Raw genomic sequence first — 22,587 nt, 5'->3', positions numbered from 1 at the left:
TTATAAAATATAAAAGGGTACAACTGTTTTTTTTTTTTTTAATTTTCTAATCTTCAAATTACATTTACGTGTAATTTGAAGATTAGAAAATTAAAAAAAATCCCTGAGAGTGTACATTTATCCGTGGTTTACTGTATATATATATAAAATAAAATTGCAGAATGTTATGTTAATATAGATAAACTTTTGATTATATATCAAAAATTTAATAAAGTGAAACGATATTTTAATAATGGTAAATCACGTTAAATATTGGTGAGCCTATAAAATTATATTTTGTACTTAAAATACATAATTATAAAATTAAAATGTACGTGCATATAACAATAATTAAAATATTTTATATTAAATTGAATTTTTTATTCTATAATTACGATCGATTGCAATTCTTTATGATTTTAAAAAAAGGTATACGCTTAAAAAAGTAAAGATCTACAGGACACTGTTTCTGATTTTATAAAATCCAAAATGCAATTTTAATTTTCTCGCTTGGTTTTTGTAGTTATTCTGGATGTATGATACATTCATGTTACTTGTATAATTCGCATATAATTATATATAGTTGTATAAAAATGTTGGGAGAATTATCTGAAAGAATAATGAAAATTATAATTTTAAAATTCTTTTATAAATTGGTAGAATTTCTAAAATTTATTAAAAAACATTTTAATGCAAAAACATAAATATTTAAAGTTTAAAAATTTTTGAACTTCCTAAAGAATTTTTTAATTGTTTTAATTGTTATGAATTCAATCTAATTCGAAACAGGGATAAAGATAGGTATTTTATTAAGATTATTTATCCTAAATGTATGCAATAAATTTTGTTGATATAAATTTTTAATTTCACTCTCTATAGCTAGTTTATAATACAATTATTTATAATGGGGAATTTCAGCTCTTTTATGGGAAAATTTTAAAAATTGCTATCAGAAATAAATTAATTAATTTAAAATTAAATTGAAATACTATTTTATGTAGTAGTTATTTGGTTCTAAAATTTAGAATAGTTTAATTGTATAATATAAAAATTTTTACTTAAAGCTTGAATTAGAACTACGAGTATAATATTATTTTGAAAATTATTCTAATAATTACTATAATATTATTTTTTTTTTTTTTTTTCCTTTATTCACTCCTAGAAGGAGCATAGGGCTAGTGCATGATATCACGCACTAGTTTCATAGCGTCATAGAGTTAACTAGGTAGGTGACTAGCCTACCGTAGTTTTATTTTATATTAATTATTTGGATTATTAATATTTACTGTTTATTTTTCTTTAGTTTTTAATATCGAATATTATTAATATTTGAAAATTACTTGTAGAATCTGGTAGAATAGAAAAATTAATTATATGTATGTAATCAATTTGCGTTGATATTATATTATGTAGCCCAAATTACAAAATTTTCTTTTGGCAAAAATTTGCAGAAGTACTAAACTTTGTTTTCATTTAATCAAATTTAAAAGAAAAAATATTTTGTATTAATTAATATATTACTTGTATATACTTATTAAAATTATCTATGAATTGATTTTTTGATAGTCTCTTATTAAAGACGAGTTCCTTTATTATATTTTAACATATCTAATCATTATAAATGACAACAATTATAGATTTCAAAACAGGTATAAATATCGAAAAATTTAACAAAATAAACCTTACTAATAAAATTTTGGCAAATTAATTTGATAAAGGCAACAAAATAGCTAATTAAGTATAAAATATTTCGAAGAAAATTATGATTTTAAACAACAATTTTTATTTAATTTTAATTTTATTGAATGTTTTAATTAATTTTAATTTTGGTAAATTGAAATTTTTCATTATTTTGAGATTTATTTGACTTTAAAACTATATTTTAATTTAAATTGTTTTATAATTAAAATATAGGTAGTGCGCTAACATGCATTAATTGCAATTCTAACGTCTCTTTAAATTGTGCTGAAGAACCTTCAGAAGTTAATAGTATTGAAACATGTGGTACATTACAAGACAGTTGTATAACAGCGATTTGTAAGTTTTTCTTGAACATCTTATTGAGTACAATGATTTTATAATCTGTTTTTATTTTTTTTTATTTATTTTGCAGTATCAAATAATCATACATATCGCGGTTGTAAACCAGCAAATTTAGAATTTCAACAACCATACGAATCGTGTATAACAAATAGTTGTAATAATAAGGAATTTCCATCAAATAGATTAAAATGTATTAAATGTGCTGGGGCAAATTGTGTATTACCTAATATATTAATTAAATCAAAAACATGCATTAAATATAAGCAAAATGATCTTTGCTATACGAGTATAGTAAACAATACTTACGGATATCGTGGATGTGTAAGTGAAATTAATGATACGTCAATAGAAAATATTGAAGTATGCGGAACAAATGGTTGTAATAATGAAACTGGTATAATAGAAATTAAATGTGGCCAATGTGATTCATTAACTCATAAGGATTGTGTAAGATCAGAAATAATTTCTAAGAATATTAGTAATACTGGAGAATGTAAAACGAATATATTACGAGGTCAAAATATTCCTGCATGTTTTACATATCATCGATTGGATCGTGTTATAAGGGATTGTTATATAAATAAAGATAGATATAGAAATCTAGTAGAAGATTTTATAACAACATGTTCTAGTGATTATTGCAATAAAAAATCTTTACCAATATTAAAATGTGTTACATGTGGTGAAAATACTTCCGATCCAGATTGTATATTGAATAAAATTGAAAATTGTAAAAATCAAGAATCTTCTTGTTATTCATGTTCTAATCTTGGTAATCGAAATGATACAAAACGTGGTTGTGGCTCTAATCCATATATAAGTAATTGTTATCAATGTCAGGAGAATGGTTGTAATATAAAAACACCAAAATATTGTTATAAATGCTCTTCACACATTGATCCAAATTGTGCCAATTTAAAAAATGTAACAATTTTACCAAAGGAAATTTGTGAAACATCAGATACAAGTTGTCTTATAGGAATTGATAGTAGTGGATTTACAATAAGACAGTGTGCACCAGCGAATATCAATAAAATGAACTTTAAAGATTTTGAAAAGTGTTCCGGTCAATTATGTAATGACTATGTTTTTCCAATAGATCAGCAGCAATGTTTTATATGTAATGGTACAGATGAATGCAATATCAAACCAAAATTGGAATATCAAAAACCATGCTCCGTTATACGAGAAACAAACAAATGTTATGAATTTAAAAGAAATTCAACAAATAATATTGTAAGAGGTTGCTCCACTGATTCAAATTATAGGGAATGTACTGAATATGGTGAAAATTGTTTAACATGTTTAGGAAGAGCATGTAATAATCGTATAGTAACATTGAAAGAATCGAAACTAAGTTGTAATAAATGTATTAGTAATGTTAATAATAATGGTAATGAAAATGATTGTAGATGGACGCAAAATGAGCATTCAAATTCAACAATTTGTTCTAGTTTTATACCAATTGATAAAGAAGAATTTTGTTATTATGTTTTATATGAAAATAATACACATGCACGTGGTTGTTCTTGGGATGATCAAATATGTACGAATGTAACAAATAATAATTTATGCAAAATGTGTAATGAAAATAATTGCAATAAAGATGTTTTAATTGTTCAACATTGTATTCAAAAAGAAAATGTAACGGATAGTGAAAAGGATTTAGTAAAAGAACCATGTCCTTCTAAAGAGCAATATTTCAATAATCAAGGATGTTACGTTTATCGAAACGGTATTATATTTCAATTATTTATCCATATAATCATAATTTTAATATAATTGTTTTTTTTTTGCCTTAAGTTTTAAAAATTTATTATATATTTCATAGGAACTCAAATAACATGGGGCTGTATAAGTGATATACCTTCAGACCTTTTAACATATTGTAATTTTGAAGAAAGCAAATGTAATCTTTGTAAAGGATCTGATTGTGACCAAATGAAAGCTCCAAATAAATCGACAATATCAACAATTTTTTCAAATTTTCCATTATTTACTATAATAATATTGTCATTTAAAATGTATATGCTTAAATATGGTTTTGTAAATTTTTAATTACAATATTTTGTAGTTTTATGTTTGTTTGGTTTAATGAATCAGTTTTAAAATATTGAATATTATAATAATTTCCAAATTATAAGATTAAATATTTTTAAATATACATTATTATTTTCTTAGTAAAATTATCCCATTCTTGACCATTGAATTTATGCTAGATTGGGAAGAAATTCAAAATTAAATTATTACCAATTAATTAAGATGAAGTGCGACACCTATGATAAATGAAAGAAGCCATACAGTTATGCTGGGTTTTGATGAGCTTCCGAAAAAATCAGGTGCTTCAAACATATTGCAGTTATCGCCTTCACAGTAATTACAGTTCTTATTATCAGCTTTTAAACATTCTTCGAAATCCACATCAGTTAAGTCAAAAGAACAGCCTCTTTCAACAACGTCTTTAGCTGAAAAACAATCAAATATAATTGCATAATTGTAAAACTGAAATAATATAATTATATACGCTTATATTATATTAGTCGCATCACTTGAGGTGATGGGATATTATTGAAAAAATTTTGGTTTCCAGTATGGAATTTTAAATTTTAAAATTGATTTTATTCAGAAAATGACAACATTTTTGAATAACAACCCATCATATGAAGTGATGCGACAAACACAATATGGGTGATAATTTCACTTACAAATAGCTTTAGTGAAACATCCACGTTTTTCGAAATATTGATTAGGATTTTTACAAATTGTTGGTTTAAGTCCTTCTGCTTTCTTCTTACAATTCTCCATTCCTGTAATATTACTTTTGCATTGTACACATGATTGATTTATTGTATTTATATAGTTACACCCTTCGGTATGACAAATTTGACAACCATTTTCATTATTTTTAGTAGAACATAAATTGGGAACATTAAAATCTAAAGAGCAACCTCTTATTGTTTCCCCATTTTCTTTAATATGCGTAAAGCAAGTTTCTTGATTATAAAAATATACATTTTGATTGCATTTAGTAAGTGTATCGTTTTTCTGTTTCCACGCACATGCGCCTTTTGGCGCTTGGGTACTATCACAAGTAAAGCAAGATAATTTGGGTTTTTCAAAAATTTTATGATAATTACATCCTTCAGAATTACATTGAACGCATTTATCCGTTTGATTTTTACATATTTCAAATAAACTAAAATCAGATTTACAGCCGCGAATAATGTTTGTTTGTTTTTCATCAATAAATTCGATACATTCATCATCAGAAGTAAAATTCGTACAAGCTGTTGGAATTCCATTGCTTCTTTGATCACGATTACAAACGTCACTGTCCCGACATTGATAACATTTTAAACGTGTGTCAGGAAATAATCCAGAATTGCATAATGGTCCAGCGCAACTTTTACAAGTATTTACTTCGGTTTCATTACAATATAAATTTTGACTTTTACAACCCCTTACGGTATGCTGATCTGCGGTAATAGCAATTAAACATTCGTCATTGGATGTTTCACAAATTTCATTGACAATACCATTTGAGTTTACCCATTTTGAGCAATTTGGATCAGTTTTTGATGAACAATTATAACATTTTTGTATTTCTCTGTTATTACATCCATCTCCTTGACAAAGATTTGTGTAATTTAAATCAAATGGTGCACCACAATCTCTTTTAATAATACCTTTACTTGGATTAACTATTTTCGTATAACACGAGGATTCTTCTGGACCACAAAGCTTTAATTTTGTATCTACTGGATTATTTTTACAATTTGGATCATCAGATGAATCACAAGCCACACATTTTGTTGCATTTAAACATTTATTATTACATTTGTCACCATCACACGTTAAAAAATGTTCTTTATCATTTGATATATCTGGGCGTAATTTTGTACAACCTCGTTCAACTTTATTTAATCGGTGATATACAAAACAAGTTTCGTTTGGATGGCCAAATAGATATTCTACAGTGCAATTAGATATTAAAGTTTCATCTATAAAACATTTTAAGGGATCTTTGTTAGGAAACAACCGTTTACATCCTGTTTTTTCATCATCGCACTGTGAACATACCCGTTTTTGTATACCATTTTCATTATTACATGCACGGCTTGAACATTCAACTGCATTTGACGATAAGGTTTTATTATCAGATTTACAACCTCTAAGAGCATATGTAGCATTTAAAATGTCGGTATAACAAAAATCTTCTTCCAAAAACGTTACACAAGGCAAAGCTTTATCATTTTGTTCTTGAATGCATTCTTTTCCTTCACATTGAAAACACTTTAGACGTCCGTTTGGAATAATTTTAGAATTACATAAAGTTGAACCACATTCTGTGTAATATTGTCCCCTTGGTATTTCTCCAGAGCAGCCACGATATGTTACTTGTCCGTCTTAAAAAAAAATAGAATTATTAATAAACTTTTTTAAGAACTATTAAAATTTATTTTCGAAATTATTTCATGTATTTTATTATTATGATACAACATAAATAATTGCATTACTTCTAGTCTCATAGAATAAAATTATGATGATTTGAAAAATATTAATTTTTTTTTCGTTTTTTAAAGGTACCCTTTTAATTTTTCTTGTCTGAGCTTTCAAATAGTTCTTACTTTCTTTCGGTAATTAATATTATTAACTTATTGTATTAAATTTAATATTAATTATTGTGTATAAATATTCTCTTATCTTGAAATCTTATCTGTGATGAAAATAAAATAGTAGGATATTATGAACATGTAAATAACAATACCTATATTATATTGTTAGATTTACAAATTTTATTTTTAAGAAAGCACTCTAATTACAAGTGATTTAATGATTAGCTCCTAGCGGTATTCATCAAAGCATTTAAGTTGTAGAGTTCATGAAGCAAATCAGTAATATTATAATACTACAATTACGTTTAAAATAAATTTGTAACACAAAACATAAGAAATATAATAATTTTATAAAATTTGATAAAATTTAATACACGATATTGAGTTCTCTGTCGATGTGTTGTGTTCGGCACTTGAATGATAACAAATCAGTAATATTATATTTTATAAACGATGTTAAAAAAAACTACCTACAATCAAGTTATAATGTATCAAGATAATAGTGATTAATGTTATTTATTAAAGAATATTTATTTCGAATTTAAGAGCGTTTGTTTTTAGATGCAAGTTATTCTATGATAATTTGTTCTGATAATTGCATATAAATTGAAAAATATAAAGTCAAATAAGACAAGTAACTCAAATTGAAATAAGATAAGTTGTTCAACATTGTTTACTATTCCAAAAAGTGATTTTACCTACTGACATTGCACATAAATGTGTGCATGTTTTTATTTCTTCAGAGTTTTCTGGATCTAAAACGCAATTCCTTTCTTTTGTTGAGTCGCATTGAAAACATTTTAGAGAATTGACATAATCTGAAATAAAAAGAAATTATTTGATTATTTACGGAAAATAATGAATTCTTTCAAGTTTTATATTATACATACCAAATAATATCGATAAGATAATCAATGATAAAATAAATCCGTTTGAATTAAATTTCATTTTTATGTATAGATACGGTTTTGTTTTAATTTTTAACCAGTTTAAATTTTTCCTTTTGTAATGTTTTCATTCAAAATTTTAAAAATGTACTGGCTTTTAAAAATCTTGTTAGTATAATTATAAATTAATTGATCCATATAAAATATATAATGCAATAGAATTCTTACTCCTGAATTAAATTAGTAAAACATTATTTGTTTTCTTATCAAAGCTTAAATAATAATTTATCAATGATTGTGATGATAAAATATAGCATTAATAAAAATTTTTAAATATGTATTAATTTGAAATATTTTATAACCATTTCTTATAAACAAATCAATTAAAAGAAATGTGTAGGTATATATTTTTGTAATATCATTAGGCCATAAATAATTTTGAATAAAAAAATAATAAAGTTCCGCTTAATGCCCAAAGTGCTTCCGTCATATTAAAAGGTTTACCATCTGTAGCAATCTCCATCTATTGTTTCTCTTTTTTTTTTAAAATCAATAATAATTTGCGTGAAAAGAGGAAAACTTGTTCTTTAAAGAGTTAAGTAATGAAATATTCTGTTAAAAGAAACTGGTTAAATAACATGATTTACTTGAATTAAAAAAATGTTATTGCGCAAATTTTACATTTTATTGTGTCCTATAATTTTCATAAGGTTAACATTGCAATTTCATAATTACATGAATTGTATGCACACTTTTTAACATTAGCTGTCAAAGTTTTATTATCGGATATACATCCTCTGATGGCATATTCCTTGTTTATTATATCAGTGAAACATGTATCTTCTTCTAAGAATCTTACACATGGTTTAGATTTGGCTTTTTGTTCTTGGATACATTCTTTTCCATCACATTGAAAACATTTTAGGCGACCTGGTGGCCAAATTTTGTCATTGCACAAATCCTTATCACATTCACGATAATATTCGCCTTTATGTATTTCATCTGAGCATCCACGATATGTTATTAGTCCAACTAAAAGAAAATGAAGTTTTTAATATATTGAATAATGCTAAAAATTGAAGTTTTCAATATATCATGGTAGGTAATGTTAACTTGAAAAAAACTTAATCTTAACAAATTTTGTCTTACCTACAGACATAGCACATTTGCTTAATAAAGATTCACATGCTGCGAATTTTAAGTCAGGATGTTCTGGGTCAATAGCACAATTTTCATCTCTTGTTGAATCACATTTAAAACAACGTAAAGCACTAATTTCTAAAAATAATAAATAATAAATATTTTTATCTTAATATTATATTTTACCGTTAAGCATTGATATTATAATCAACAAAAATATCAGTCTATTAAAATTATACTTCATATCGATTATTATTAAAAATTTATAGTATAACTTTCAACTTTTCAAGTGAGACTGAACAGCAATAGTATAATTACTATATTGAATTCATACTAATTTTTTCTATTTGTATAGGTAGGAACTTATTAAAATCTTATATTAGTACAGTGTCAATTAAAGTGGGGTTAACTAATAATTATTGATAAGATTTTTTCCTAGGTTTATTTTAGAATTTTTGAAATGGAATGTTTGTATGTTTACATATAGTATTTTTTATATGTGTGTTTACTGCATTGAAACTTTCGAAAAATTGCTATTAAAATATAGGTATATCAATTATGTGTTAGTATAGTCCATGTAAAATGTTAAATTGAAAATATATTAAATAGTCTGCGCTTCCAGTGAGCTGATTCCTCTCGATTATAAGTTCATAATTATTATAATTAAACAGTATATGTTTATAAAAGCCTAATAATTGTTTTTATCCAATTAAGATTATGAAGTAAATTAAATTTATAATGAAACAAATCTTAATATTTATTTCTATTAATGTACAAATGAATTCAAATTTTATTCACGTTCAACATATTTTTAATAGCACTTTTTCCAAAACTAAAAACTTTAACAGTAAAACAGTGTTTTGCTTGCTATATATTCCACTTGTTCCACAAGCAAAGAAAATGAAACGAATAAATGAAACAAATAAAATTGGAATGAGAAAAGTATGTTTGACTTTGACATATAATGACATTACAAAATATGTTGACATTTTTGGTACTGGAATTGTTGTTGTTTTTTTGCATTTTAATAAAAGGATTTTGTTCGCTCTATATTCCAAAATTAATAATGAACATTTAAAAAACATGGTACGAAAATTCTGTAATAAAACATTATTATGCATTGGATTTATTTCATTGATTCATGCAGCATTTTCGGCGGCACAACGTAAGTCGAAATTTTCTGTTGGTATAAAATATATGTAATTAATTTACATTATTGCAGATCGCTCATATCTTCGCATAACGGAACAGGATTCAAGGGCACTTCCATTAGATGTGAGAAAAATTTTTTCTTTTGATTGAAATGCAAATATCAATTTATAAAAATATATTTTTCTAGATAATAATTCAAACATTGGTTAGTTTGGTAGTGATAATTTATAATATTTTGCAAATAGTTGGGGATTTTAAGGAAATTCGGGCTGCTGTAGATCTTCAACAGAAATCTTGGGAAACATTATCAAATATTCCATCATTTTACATGTTTTGTCATCGAGGAAAAGCACTGGCACAAGACTATATACCGCCAAGTGTAAAAAAATCAGAATTAAGTTCGCTTTATTAAGTTCTATAATGTATGTCGATGAATTTTGTTATTAATATACCTTATACATACATACATTACATATATTTTGTGAATATATGCAATTGATGGAATTTATTTATTTTCAGTATGAATAAAATGTAAAATTCTAATAAATTTTAAAACGAATGTAAAACTATGATTATTATTTTTTGTATATCAATAAAGTTAATAGCATCAAAAGTAATAATATGAATATTAAAACACACTTATGTATGTATATTCACATTTACGTGCTTTTGCTCATAGATATCTACAGTAGATTCCATAACAAACGAACTCCTTACTTTTAAGATTACTAATAAGAAAAATGGTTATTTTGGGAACAGTCGCTTTTAAAAACTGTTAGTAAAAAATTCGGTAGCAGTTTATATTTTCTAAATGAGAGTTTTTCTTTGATAATATTAATTCTTCATTTCTTTTAACCAAATTTCTTAATTACGAAATTTACATGCATATATGAGCTTTTGTTTTGAAAAATTGATGTTAAAAAATAAATATTTTTCATAAAGAATTATTTCTACGATGCAAAGGTAAACTGAATCATTTGTAAGGTTTCTGATTGTCATTAACTTACGAAAAGTAGTATTTTGAAGTCTGAGACCACTTTTTACGCAAAAACTATTCCTGTAAATGAGCAATTTTTAGGCAAAAACTATTCAAATAGAAACAGTGCAATCATAATAGAAATTGTTATATACGCATGGGTTGAAAACATAAAAACCTGCAAAAATTAATTTCTTGTTACTCCTTTTCAATTGGGTTTTTAAAAATTCAAGATACTTTGAGGGACCCATGTACATAATACAAGTACGTATGTTTGCAATTCATGGTTTTAGAAACTCCGAAAAGGTTATCAAATGAATACTACATTTTTGACAAGTTAAACTGTCGGGGGGTGTATGGGTAGTATGCGTAATATAATCGATAGGCTGCAGTTATATCGATCCAGCCTCTACTACCTGACATCTGGTTCTACCTACTCGTGGTACCCCCTGTTACGCTGAGCAACCTATTTGAAAGATCCGGTACCCAACCCGGGTGGAGTAAATGGGTCAGCTAACAAACAGAACAGATGGCTTTCCGAGGACTAATTCAGACTGGAAATCGGACAAGTTAAACAATGTAGCGTCTGTCTTAGAATAAGCGGCTACGAACAGCGTCTGTTCCCTTAGAGGGCGGCTGAGATGAAAAGATGGAAAACTACCGCAAACCCTTCAGAAGGCAACGGGAAACCACTGAAGTACAAACTCCCTAGAAAGAAACAATGGAAGAAGAAAACAACCAAAGGCCCTCAGTCTCCGGCAATTCGAGGGTGCTAAGAATCCCCGGAGGTAAAACCAAAAAATATCTAAACATCGGAACATGGAATACAAACAGTCTATACGAAACAGGAAAATTGCTAAACACAACACAAGAAATGAAACGTTTGAACATTGACATTCTCGGCATAAGCGAAACTTGGTTACCAGGCGTAAATGATTTCTTCGTCGACGAAGGATACAAAATATATTGCTCGGGAAACAACACACCAAATCACAGAAACGGTGTTGCAGTTATAATAACGAAGAAAATTGCAAGCAGTGTTGAACAATTCATACCACTTTCAGACAGGGCGCTACTACTAAAAATAAAAGCTAAACCTATTTCTCTGAATATTATTCAAGTATACGCACCAACAGCAGATAAAAGTGATGAAATAATTGAAAATTTCTACAGTGAGCTTTCCGAATTGACAAAACTTACTAGGCCTCATGAAATGAATATCATCATGGGAGATTTCAATGCAAAAATCGGGTTGGGAAGAGTGGACAACATAGTTGGCCCGTTTGCATTAGGAAATAGGAATGATAGAGGTGATCGTCTAATCCAATTTTGTCAAGAAGAGAGTCTTACAGTAACTAACACCTGGTTTTCTTTACCACCTAGAAGACTCTACACCTGGAAGTCTCCCCAAGACACAGATGGAAATATAGTACGCAACCAGATTGATTTCATACTCATTAACAGAAGATTCCATACATCAGTTTCCAAAGTTCGCACGTGTCCAGGAGCTGATGTACCATCAAATCACAACCTCCTTCTGTCCAAAATTAAAATCAAATTATCTAAATCGCAAAGCCAACACAGACCAAAGCGACTGAACCTAGATAAACTTGAAGATAGTGAGTTCAAATCAAGACTAACTGCGGAGATAAATACCAACCTCAGATCTCTCGATAGAAATGATAATCTTGAATTAGAATGGAATCAAATGAAAAATACTTTAAACACTGTTGCTAAAAGAAATTTGGGCCCGAAAAATTTTACTCCAAAAAAAAAGTGGATGACCGAAGAAATAATAAATTTGATGGCACAGAGAAGGAAACATCGAAACAAAAGCGATCAGGAATACAAACGAATACAACGTCTCATAAGATCGAAAATAAGACAAGAAAAAAGTAAATGGCTTACTAAAGAATGCGAGGAAATAGAAAAACTAGACCGCGCTTACGATATGTTTGCCCTGCATAAAAAACTAAAAGAAACGGCGGGAGTACACCGTAAACAAAAATCCTTTATCTTACTTAACGAAGATAAAGAAATAGTGGCTGACTCCAGCGAAAAGAAAAAAATCTGGCAAACATATATTGGGGAGCTTTTCTCAGATTCTACCAGATCAGCAGAATGTTTCGTTGTTCCCTCTTCGCCACGACAATTAACTGGTCCTCCAATCACCAGAGATGAAATCACTAGAGCCATACAGTTGTCAAAAAATAATAAGGCTGTTGGACCTGACGAAATACCATCTGAAGTTATAAAATTAATAGACGAAGATAATTTGTTTCTACTTGAAAATATTTTCAACAAGATTTATAACACAGGCGTATACCCCAAAGATTTTCTAAAATCCACTTTTATCGCTATGCCCAAGAAAAACAACGCACGTCAATGCAAAGATCACCGACTTATAAGCCTTATGAGCCATGCCTTGAAAATTTTTCTCAAAATTTTACATAATCGTCTATATAGAAAATGCGAAACTAACATGGGACGAGAGCAATTCGGTTTCAAGAACGGAATGGGAACAAGGGAAGCGCTATTTTGCACACAAGTTCTTGTTCAAAATTGCCGAGATGTAAAAAAGGATGTCTTTTTGTGCTTCATTGATTACGAAAAAGCATTCGATCGAGTACAACACGACAAATTGATAAGAATACTAAGCACTATGGATATAGATGAGAAAGATATTCGATGCATTATTAATCTCTACTGGTATCAAACTGCAACAATTCAGCTGAGAGAAGGAGATACTAACGATGTGAAAATTTGCAGAGGTGTGCGGCAAGGGTGTATACTCTCACCATTATTGTTCAACATATATGCCGAATCAATATTTCAAGAAGCCTTGGCCGATCTAAACATAGGAGTAAAAATAAATGGCACATTCATCAATAACATCCGATACGCCGATGATACCACGCTAATAGCTGATAATATATACGACCTGCAACATCTAGTAAATGAGATAAACGCACATAGCAAAACGTATGGTCTGAAAATGAATGCTGAAAAAACTAAATTCATGGTAGTAAGTCGAAATAACCTACCCTATGATGGTGCGACGATACTAATAGATGATTTAGCCATAGAAAGGGTGTCCAGTTTTAAATATCTAGGATGTTGGTTACACCAAAACTGGGACGCAGATATGGAAATAAAATGTCGAATCGAGATGGCTAGGGCAGCATTCGTCAAATATAAAAAGTTATTCACCAACAGGGATATACGACTAAATTTGCGTCTGCGTTTTGTTAGGTGCTATGTATGGTCTATATTATTATATGGCGCAGAAGTATGGTCGCTAAAAACGAAACATATGAATAAATTAGAAGCATTTGAAATGTGGATTTATAGAAGAATCTTAAAAATATCCTGGACACAGCACATTTCGAATGAAGAAGTTCTAAACAGAATTCAGGGAAAACGTGAACTGCTTCTTAAGATAAAACGACAAAAGTCAATTTATTTTGGTCATATTATGCGTGGGAATAAGTATGAATTGCTCCAATTAATTGTACAAGGAAAAATTGAAGGCAGGCGTGGCCTCGGAAGAAAACAGATGTCATGGCTACGAAACATTCGAAATTGGACAGGTATAAGAAACATTGGAGAATTGGTTCACGTAGCAGCAAACAGAAATCAATATGCAGATATAATCAAAAACATTAGTTAGATATAACAAACAAACGGCTATTAAAAAGAAACATTGCTTCACGCTTACATCCAGCAGTGGATTGCAGTAAAAGAAGAAGAAACTGTCACATGTTTTTTTTTCAAAATGGCATCACTGATTACTTAAATAATAATGAAAATTGAAACAAATGTGAATGGAACATCGTTTTGACTTTGACGTTTTTGTGTTTATATTTATGTTTTACGTGGAACTTCAATGGTAAATTCAGATAAATATTAGTTTTGTTCATAAAATTATTTATAAAAGAGCGAAAAGAATTTATTAAAGAAAATTTTTTAAACTTGCAATATCGTAAAGTAGTAAATCCAAGTAAGTATATTTAGAATATTAGCTAAATTTAGATTTAAAAAGAAATGTGCTATCCGAAAGTACCTAATATAATATTACCGGATAATTATTTTACATAGGTTCATACTTATATATACCTACAAACGTTTAATAAATATTTTCACAAGCCAAATATTATCAACAATTAATAAAATATACTTGTTTTATACTTATACAGAAAAATTATTAATTAACCTTTGCGATGACTCAATACAATCCTAATGATTATAATCAATGGGGTCATCAGCCAATGCAAAATGAACAAAGTTTTGGTTTTGAGGTCCCAGATTTCGGTCAGGAATTGTAAGTTTTTCAAAATCAATGCTTTTTAATTTAAAAAGCAAAATATGTTAATTTTTGTTTTAGAAATTTTCAATCATTTGATAATACTCAAACAACTGCACCACCAAATTATAATGGTAATTATAATATTCCCGGACAATCGCCTATGAGCACATTTTATGATCCAAATGCTTATGTGACAAACGATAGATATACTGCTGGTGCTGGTGGAGGTACAGAATTCGATGATGAACCACCTCTTTTGGAAGGTTACTATCATATTTTTTTTTTTTTGGGAATTATTTTTTATTTAAAAAATTGTTTGTATTTGGTTTTAGAATTGGGTATTAATCCTAACCATATCTTCCAAAAGGTAAGTAATTTTATACATCCTTACACTATTTAAATAATTTTTAGGATATAAGAGGTGTGAATGATTCCTTTGATATTGTGTATTTTTATTACAAAACCTTGAAATGAATTTTGTATAAATTTAAAATCTTGAAATAAATTTACATATTTGAGGTTACTACATAATTTAATAATGATTTACCATTGCTACCATTTCCAAGTTAAATATATTAAAATTTAATTAAACGTTACTGTTTCTTGGGATCTGAATGAAACAAGTTGCAAAATATTATGTTTCAACATCTTTTGATTTTGTTAGTTCCAAAGTGTTAACTTAATTAAAACTTGTTTTTTCGCAAATTGTTTCCAGTATCTTAATTTCATTTTTAAACCAGAAAAATATAAAAAAACGAAAAATAAGTTGCATAATACCATTAAAATAAATACCATTATTTTATTCAAATTAAGTGCTCTTTATGCTTTTCTCTTATAATTGTATAAAACGTAAAGGCTTGCTTGAAGTTCAAAAAATTTTTTCATATCAAAAAAGGGGTAGTACCTATCTTTATACATATGTACATATACGTTATGTGTAGAAGCTTCGAATTCGAATAAATGTGTTATAATTTTCAAAAAAGCATTTGCAGCTTGAAATAACAAAGATTAGACTACAATAACTCTTAACTCTTGCAATTGAAACTTGATTTTCAACACATATTTAAATTAAAGTAAAAGAAAATATAAAGTTTTTTTATTTTCTTTTGTGACGCTGACCTATTTTTCTTAAATAATGCTGCTTAACAATTTTTCCGACGTTTTAAATATCACACCGATCTTACAATATTAATTTCAAATGTTAATGTTGGTTAGTCTTCTAGGATATTTATCACATTTTTTTATTTTTTCATTTACTTTTTTTAAAATTTACTTTTGTAAATTTCTTTTCTTTAGAAAAAAAAATTAAATGAAAATAAACGGAATATATATATATATATATATATATATATATATATTTATTTATTATTTTTGTTCCTTTCGCCAGCATTTTATATTCCAAGAAATCTTTGTAAACGTCTTTCTGCAGATTACATTTTATTATTTTATACTACGATTGTAGTTCTATTATGTAGGTACATATATTGTATAGTTGTTATGAAGAAGACGGTAATATTCTCATTTAAAACATTGAATCGATGAAATATTTGTATTGGATCAAATTTTTTGGTCGTCTGTTGTGCTCACAAATTTAGAAATTATAATAAATTTTATTATTCATTTTGTAATTAAGAGTTTTTTTATATGTACATATACAGATATTTAAATACTGTTTAATATATTTATAAATATCTATATATGAACAAAATATCGATAAAAAAATTTTGTTTATAGTAAAAAATCAGGTGTAATATTGTCATTTAAAATATAAATTATAAATTATAATAACATTGAAATGAATGAAAATGGAACATCGTTTGGACTGACATTTTCGTATATTCATATTGTACAGATATAAATGTATGTATGTATTTATTTTTTATTAACTGAATAACCTAAAAGATGATCCACGTGAACACGAAGCCGATCAATAATCGCAGTATCAGATCAAAAATCATCAAAGATTTATAATAAAAAGAAGTATTTGGCAAACTTGGGTTCGAAGAAAAGATAAGTCATTTGAAGATAAGCCAACACGCTCACAAGGACTCCATCCCAGTAAGACACAAATGGAGTTAAAAAACAATCCGCTGTATCATAAGACTTTCAAGTCAGTTTTTAATCCCATAGCAGAAGAAGTTAATCATTATACTGGATTCGATGGAATAAATAAACTTATAGATGAGAGTTATGTAAACATTTGCATTCGATCAAAAAACTTTAAGGACAGCATCTCCCACAGTATGTATTCTTATTACATAGCTGTTATTACTTGGGCTCGTGCTCTTACGGTTATGAGGCAGAACAGGTATAAAGTAACGTTTGAAGAAATGGAGATTATTAACATGATATACGATCAAGGCGAATACAAAATACCTGAGTCCGTTTCATTATACCTGTCAGGAATTGGAAATGCAGTTATACCTTCGAGTGTTGAAACTAAATTTAAGCTAAAAAATTATGCTTTAGATTCCGAAACAGGATATTTTGTGAATTATGATACTGAACTTTATCTACCAGTTTCCTATCCGTGTATCAGTACTTACGCCCAACGTATATGCGAAGATTTACAATTTACGGTTGATAACCAAAGAGATCCAGCATGGCAGCCGAACTCATTAGAGTATGTATGGCTAGATAACACTTTAGGATATAGAAAAGCTACGGCTTTACATCCTCGAGCTGAGCAAATTCTAAGACGGTTAGGTATTACAGAAAATTTTGATGATTTCCCCTCTTCAGCAGAAGTATACAAAATCGCCACGACATTAATGAACGTAGTAGAAATCTATTTAAAAGGAGTACCTTCACTAAAACTGTTAAGCATTCCGAATACGGTTAACGGATCGATTGGTCAATTTATTTCGGATACACCAGTTCATGCCAATCAGACTGAGCTATTATTTAGAGCATCAGCACCATTAGAAATTACTGGTTCAATTGGTTATTTAGGCGCCACTTTTATGTACAAAGTCAAAAAGAATGTATCTTCGGTACTGGCTAAAGAACTTATGCCGTACAAGATTACGGCACCAACTTCAGATCAAATATGCAGTTTAAATAATTTACAAATGGGCTGGAAACCTACACTTGATCTAGAGTACTACCAGAGTACGATATTTAACATAAGGCTACGTTACAAGAAAATATGTGATTTTGATTTTAAAGCAACGGTATAAGGCGTCAAGTGGCGCTGGTTAATTAGAGGAATCAAATTTTCCTTTGTTAATGCTTGCTTTAGAATCAAATTAACAACGAAATATTCAATTAAATTGTGCTTTTTACAAACCATTTTCATATATATTAACTATTTCCATATCATTTTTCCTTTTTTGCATATTTTCTTAAAATATCTTAGTTTAATTAGCAATAAAAAGATGAAAAAACAAAAAGAAAATTTTCTGAATTTTTAAGAAAAGAAATGAATTAAAAGTACAAGAAAAAAGAATGAAAAGGAAAGGGTGGAAATAAGTGTAAAAAGACGGAAAATTAAAAAATGATAATGGGAAAAGCGTTTTAAATGCAATTTTCTTTTGATAGCTTTTGATTATACACCATAATGTACCCTAAACACATATATGTAATAAATATGGGTATAAACGTTTTATATTATTATACCCATATGAACGTATGTTCGTAGGGTATCCTAAATTTACCTTACCGTTTGTAACGCTAAGAAATAACGTTTTGAGATATAGACTTAAGGGTATGTTTTTGATCAGCGTCAAAATTCTGAGTCGATTTAGCTTTATCTCTCCGCCTGTCCGTCCCAATGATAACACAAAAACTAATTGAGCTAGGGTCACCAAATTTTCACAAATGATTCATTATAGTATATGCCAAAACCCTATTTAAATTGGATATGATTGATATATTGTTTCGGGTAGCTGCCATACAATTTCAAAATTTATTTGGCTATATCTCAGAAACTTTAAAAGCTATGGTATTGAAATTTCACGCAAACGAATATATTAGTAGAGCCAATGTGATGGATAAGTGTCGCTGAAATTGCTTGTTTTATTCTAGTAACTTCCATACAACTTCAAAAATTATTGGACTATATATCAGAAACTATAAAAGCTGTGATATTGAAATTTTACATAAATGAATATATTGGTAGGGCTAATGTGTTTGATAAAAGTTGTTAAAATTGCTTGGCTCTTTCTGATAGCATCCATACAACTTCGATAGTAGTTTGGTCATATCGTAGAAAATATTGAAAACACAGTGCTGAAATTTTGCATAAATTTACATGGTAATACAACAAATTAAAGTCATAGTCTGTCTCATATTCAGCTATGGTCTATTTATTCGCATATAGGATAATAAATTCGTACGGCTATCACAGAGTTGATACGGTCAACTCTATTTTTTCTCGTTTTTTCTTAATTAGAAAAGTACAATGGTAATTATTATTGCTGCATTTGTTTTGTATAGAAAATTTTTATTTTATTTGAAGAACTTTACTTTCTGTTTTTGCTGCTTTGATTTCTTGAAAATTAAGATTTTTTTTTTTTAATGAAGGACGACTTCTTATATTTTCTTCCTATATTTTTTATATATATATTTTTGCATGTTTATAAAAAGTACTAAAATTTTCAAAAACTCTGTTTTTGTAAGATTACCTTATACTTTTTTTTTCTTGTTATTTTCTTTAAGAAACACAAATTTCTCTTATCGTTATAACTATATTATTAGTATTATAATATAACAATATAAAAGGAAATAGTAAAGAAAAATCAAGAGTAAAGAATAGAATTTTACGAGGTCAACTATATTTTAATAACGTTATAAAAGAAGAGTAGGATTTTGTTATTTAAAGAAAAATTTTTTTTTTTTCAAAATATAAAATATGTATATGATTATAAATGTTAAATGTGTGTGTATATGGTAAATTGAACTGTAAAATTTTATTTATTCACTTTAATTAATATGATTTCAATAATATTTTTAAAATGAAATTATAAAGTAAATCATGAATAAGATATTTATTAAAATTTTTTTTTTTATTCTATTTAAAAATAATTATGTTAAATATGAGTGTGAATCTTAAGTATTTGATTAAGTAATTACATTTTATAATGTATTGAATTTGAAAATATTTTTAAGATATTTTATTTCAATTATGTATGAATTGAGAAAATTTCAAAGTACATATTTAAAGTACATATTTAAAATTTTAAAAATATTATTAGTTATTCTTTGGTTTTTTTCATCAGTTTGGTAACTCAATTTAATATATTTGAATATATTTTTGTTTGAAAGTTTAATTTGAATTAAAATTTGTTGCTAATTCAATTCAAATTAGAATTTGAAAAAATTTACTTATACAAATCATTTTACGAAATTCAACATATAGAAATTATAGAATTTATTGTGAATAATCCTATTAATAGTAATACAGCTATATTTTCCGTATAAATTAACAGTAATATTATATTTATATTTAATTTTATTTATAAATAAAAATAAAGTAAAAATGCTCTTCTTATTTAAAAATAAGTACAATTAAATTTTGTAATTAATATATTCATTCAGTTAAATTATATAGAAGCGGAAAAAAAAAAGAGAAAAGTAATTTAAGAAAAAATTATTAAATTTAAAAAGACAAAGAAAATTATACAAATATATTTTGTTCGTATATAAAAGGAAAAAATCAAAGGAATAAGACCAAACGAAAAAATAGGAAGAAGAAATAATGAAAGAAAACAATTTTCTATTCTAAAGATCCACTCCACTTTTATATTACAATATTACAAGAAGATGAGTTAATGAATGTCCAAAGTTTAATTAAAAATTTTACCAAAAAAAAAAAAGAAAAGTAAAATTTTGTATTTTTTTTTTTTCAATTTTTCTAATGAATCTGTTTTTTGTCATGTCATGGTATAAAATTTTTATATCACAAATAAAGTATAAGTTTTCATACATATAAGAACCATCTGTAAAAGAAATTTCATGTACAGACCATTCATGCATAGTACATTTTTTTCAATTTAAAAGTCCTTCACATTTGGTTTAAAGGTTAAAACCTTGACTTTAACTATAAAAAACAATGAAGAAAACAATACTGAAAAAAAAAACCGAAAATAAGGAAAAAAAATTGTAGAGAAACATTTGTTTTATCTTTTTTTTTTTTTGTTTTGGTTTTCTTTCATATAGAATCATTATTTACCATAAGATTAAAATTATCAACAAAAAAAAAAGAATAAACCATTTTAATTAGTTATTTACTTACTTGCTATGTATATAAAGAATTTATAATTTTATACCTGTATTTACATAAGCATGGTGTGTTTTATACGGTTATATATCTGCAGTACTTATATATGAAGTATTACAATGAAGATGTGCACATTTTTCCTTGTTTTTATAAATTTTTGGAAACATTAGCATTTAATATGAATATAAAAATATATTAATTTTATGAATATATGGGTTGGACAATAGAAAATGGTATTGTGGAAAAAATTAAATATTTGTTGAGTAAAATATTGCATAAAAATTATGACATTATTTGTCATTAAAATAATTTGATGATTATTCGATATTTTTTATAATATATTGCCATGAATTATTAAACCACAATATTAAAAAGAAAGACAATAATACAGCAATGCATATAGAACATTTTATACTCAGGTCAACATACCATGTCAAAAATTATATGTTGTTTTTAGTACTTTTCCAAAAATATTAATAAAAAAAAAAAACAATTCTTATTAGTTTCATACCCCGTCCGGCGAATTAGTTTGAAAAAAAATATTTTTTTTTTCCACACCTCTATTCAATTTTTATTTAAATTTTGTGAAATTTGGTTTTTCAGTAACTCACAGTATTTTCAAGTTCTCCAAATTTCTGTAAAATCAGAAAGCATTTTAATTTTTTAAAACAGTATGTTTATATTTATTAAAGAGAAAAGTGCTACTTTACAAACCTTACTTTTTTATTTACAATAAAAGTTTATTAATCATGTTCAAAATTATAATATTAAAATGCTAATTTTAATAATTTATCGTCAAAATTTATGACAAAATTAATATATAAAAATTAATATAAATACATAAATTTTTAATTTGTTCTGTTAAGTTTAATTATATAATATATTATATAGTTATTATACTATTACTAACTAAAAAAATTATCAACTTAAAAATGTTTTTTAACATAACCGCAACAAACTATTTGACAGACATTTAATATAACAAAGAATATATTTTATATATGTAGGGTGTTTTGCATAAAATGACAAATAATTTCAAAGATAATGCTTTGACTAATTTCCAGCAAAAAATCGTATGTATGGAATCAAATCTAATTGATTGTAAAACTGAAAATACAGAGCAACCTGTAAAATAAATCGGCGATGATTATTCTTTAACGTAAAGTTCGTAAGTTATAAATCTGGAAACTTTTTTTTCAAAAGGATGTAGTTCGAAAAAGAGCATTTTGAAATTCTTATTGAAATTTTGTACAATTTTATACAATGAC

General features: G+C 26.8%; 5 protein-coding genes across 7 annotated transcripts in view; 3 read left to right on the top strand and 2 right to left on the bottom strand.

Annotated features, from left to right (window-relative positions):
* Nucleotides 1-398: 398 nt before the first annotated feature.
* On the bottom strand, nt 399-7,662 carry LOC129608355 (uncharacterized). Of its 2 annotated transcripts, XM_055519833.1 has the most exons (5): nt 7,529-7,662; nt 7,337-7,456; nt 4,728-6,428; nt 4,273-4,487; nt 399-588 (listed from the first exon to the last, which is right to left on the bottom strand). In XM_055519833.1, exons 1-4 carry the CDS (start codon nt 7,584-7,586, stop codon nt 4,276-4,278), a joined length of 2,091 nt encoding a protein of 696 aa, XP_055375808.1. In that variant the 5' UTR covers nt 7,587-7,662; the 3' UTR covers nt 399-588; nt 4,273-4,275. The 2 variants fall into 2 exon arrangements, with proteins under 2 accessions (XP_055375808.1, XP_055375807.1); XM_055519832.1 differs by lacking the exon at nt 399-588 and having other exon boundaries at nt 4,136-4,487.
* Nucleotides 1,699-4,103, top strand: LOC129608398 (uncharacterized). The gene is made up of 4 exons (XM_055519882.1): nt 1,699-1,808; nt 1,894-2,016; nt 2,093-3,757; nt 3,854-4,103. Exons 1-4 carry the CDS (start codon nt 1,742-1,744, stop codon nt 4,078-4,080), a joined length of 2,082 nt encoding a protein of 693 aa, XP_055375857.1. The 5' UTR covers nt 1,699-1,741; the 3' UTR covers nt 4,081-4,103.
* Nucleotides 7,663-7,994: 332 nt separating the features above from the next.
* LOC129608534 (uncharacterized) lies at nt 7,995-8,960 on the bottom strand. Of its 2 annotated transcripts, XM_055520095.1 has the most exons (4): nt 8,852-8,960; nt 8,675-8,803; nt 8,207-8,557; nt 7,995-8,137 (listed from the first exon to the last, which is right to left on the bottom strand). In XM_055520095.1, the coding sequence occupies exons 1-3, from the start codon at nt 8,907-8,909 to the stop codon at nt 8,229-8,231; spliced, it is 516 nt and encodes a 171-aa protein (XP_055376070.1). In that variant the 5' UTR covers nt 8,910-8,960; the 3' UTR covers nt 7,995-8,137; nt 8,207-8,228. The 2 variants fall into 2 exon arrangements, with proteins under 2 accessions (XP_055376070.1, XP_055376069.1); XM_055520094.1 differs by lacking the exon at nt 7,995-8,137 and having other exon boundaries at nt 8,171-8,557.
* A 691-nt stretch (nt 8,961-9,651) lies between these two features.
* On the top strand, nt 9,652-10,383 carry LOC129608510 (ER membrane protein complex subunit 5). Its single transcript, XM_055520040.1, has 3 exons — nt 9,652-9,830; nt 9,888-9,940; nt 10,005-10,383. Exons 1-3 carry the CDS (start codon nt 9,749-9,751, stop codon nt 10,227-10,229), a joined length of 360 nt encoding a protein of 119 aa, XP_055376015.1. The 5' UTR covers nt 9,652-9,748; the 3' UTR covers nt 10,230-10,383.
* Nucleotides 10,384-14,668: 4,285 nt separating this feature from the next.
* The window catches only part of LOC129608235 (protein YIPF5), a 71,511-nt gene continuing 63,592 nt past the window's right edge, over nt 14,669-22,587 (top strand). The window contains exons 1-4 of the mRNA XM_055519607.1: nt 14,669-14,793; nt 14,990-15,114; nt 15,178-15,362; nt 15,432-15,466. Of these exons, the coding sequence (XP_055375582.1) occupies nt 15,014-15,114; nt 15,178-15,362; nt 15,432-15,466 (321 nt within the window). The 5' untranslated portion in view covers nt 14,669-14,793; nt 14,990-15,013. The remainder of the gene's footprint in view (nt 14,794-14,989; nt 15,115-15,177; nt 15,363-15,431; nt 15,467-22,587) is intronic.

The sequence above is a fragment of the Condylostylus longicornis genome, unplaced genomic scaffold (assembly GCF_029603195.1).
Source record: "Condylostylus longicornis isolate FDR11 unplaced genomic scaffold, ASM2960319v2 ptg000031l, whole genome shotgun sequence".
Lineage (NCBI taxonomy): Eukaryota > Metazoa > Arthropoda > Insecta > Diptera > Dolichopodidae > Condylostylus > Condylostylus longicornis.
Note: the sequence above shows the minus strand (reverse complement) of the source record. Positions and strands in the feature narration are given on the sequence as shown.

Bases quoted from the DNA above. Each gene is read 5' to 3' on its own strand.
- LOC129608398 (XM_055519882.1), top strand. From the start codon at position 1,742: ATGATTTTAAACAACAATTTTTATTTAATTTTAATTTTATTGAATGTT. The intron at 1,809-1,893 runs GTAAATTGAAAT...ATTAAAATATAG, and splicing joins TTTAATTAATTTTAATTTTG to GTAGTGCGCTAACATGCATT. The intron at 2,017-2,092 runs GTAAGTTTTTCT...TTTATTTTGCAG, and splicing joins CAGTTGTATAACAGCGATTT to TATCAAATAATCATACATAT.
- LOC129608355 (XM_055519833.1), bottom strand. From the start codon at position 7,586: ATGAAATTTAATTCAAACGGATTTATTTTATCATTGATTATCTTATCG. The intron at 7,457-7,528 runs GTATGTATAATA...TTTTTATTTCAG, and splicing joins TATCTTATCGATATTATTTG to ATTATGTCAATTCTCTAAAA. The intron at 6,429-7,336 runs GTAAAATCACTT...TTTTTTTTTAAG, and splicing joins TTTATGTGCAATGTCAGTAG to ACGGACAAGTAACATATCGT.
- LOC129608534 (XM_055520095.1), bottom strand. From the start codon at position 8,909: ATGAAGTATAATTTTAATAGACTGATATTTTTGTTGATTATAATATCA. The intron at 8,804-8,851 runs GTAAAATATAAT...TATTATTTTTAG, and splicing joins TATAATATCAATGCTTAACG to AAATTAGTGCTTTACGTTGT. The intron at 8,558-8,674 runs GTAAGACAAAAT...ATTTTCTTTTAG, and splicing joins CAAATGTGCTATGTCTGTAG to TTGGACTAATAACATATCGT.
- LOC129608510 (XM_055520040.1), top strand. From the start codon at position 9,749: ATGGTACGAAAATTCTGTAATAAAACATTATTATGCATTGGATTTATT. The intron at 9,831-9,887 runs GTAAGTCGAAAT...ACATTATTGCAG, and splicing joins AGCATTTTCGGCGGCACAAC to ATCGCTCATATCTTCGCATA. The intron at 9,941-10,004 runs GTGAGAAAAATT...ATATTTTTCTAG, and splicing joins CAAGGGCACTTCCATTAGAT to ATAATAATTCAAACATTGGT.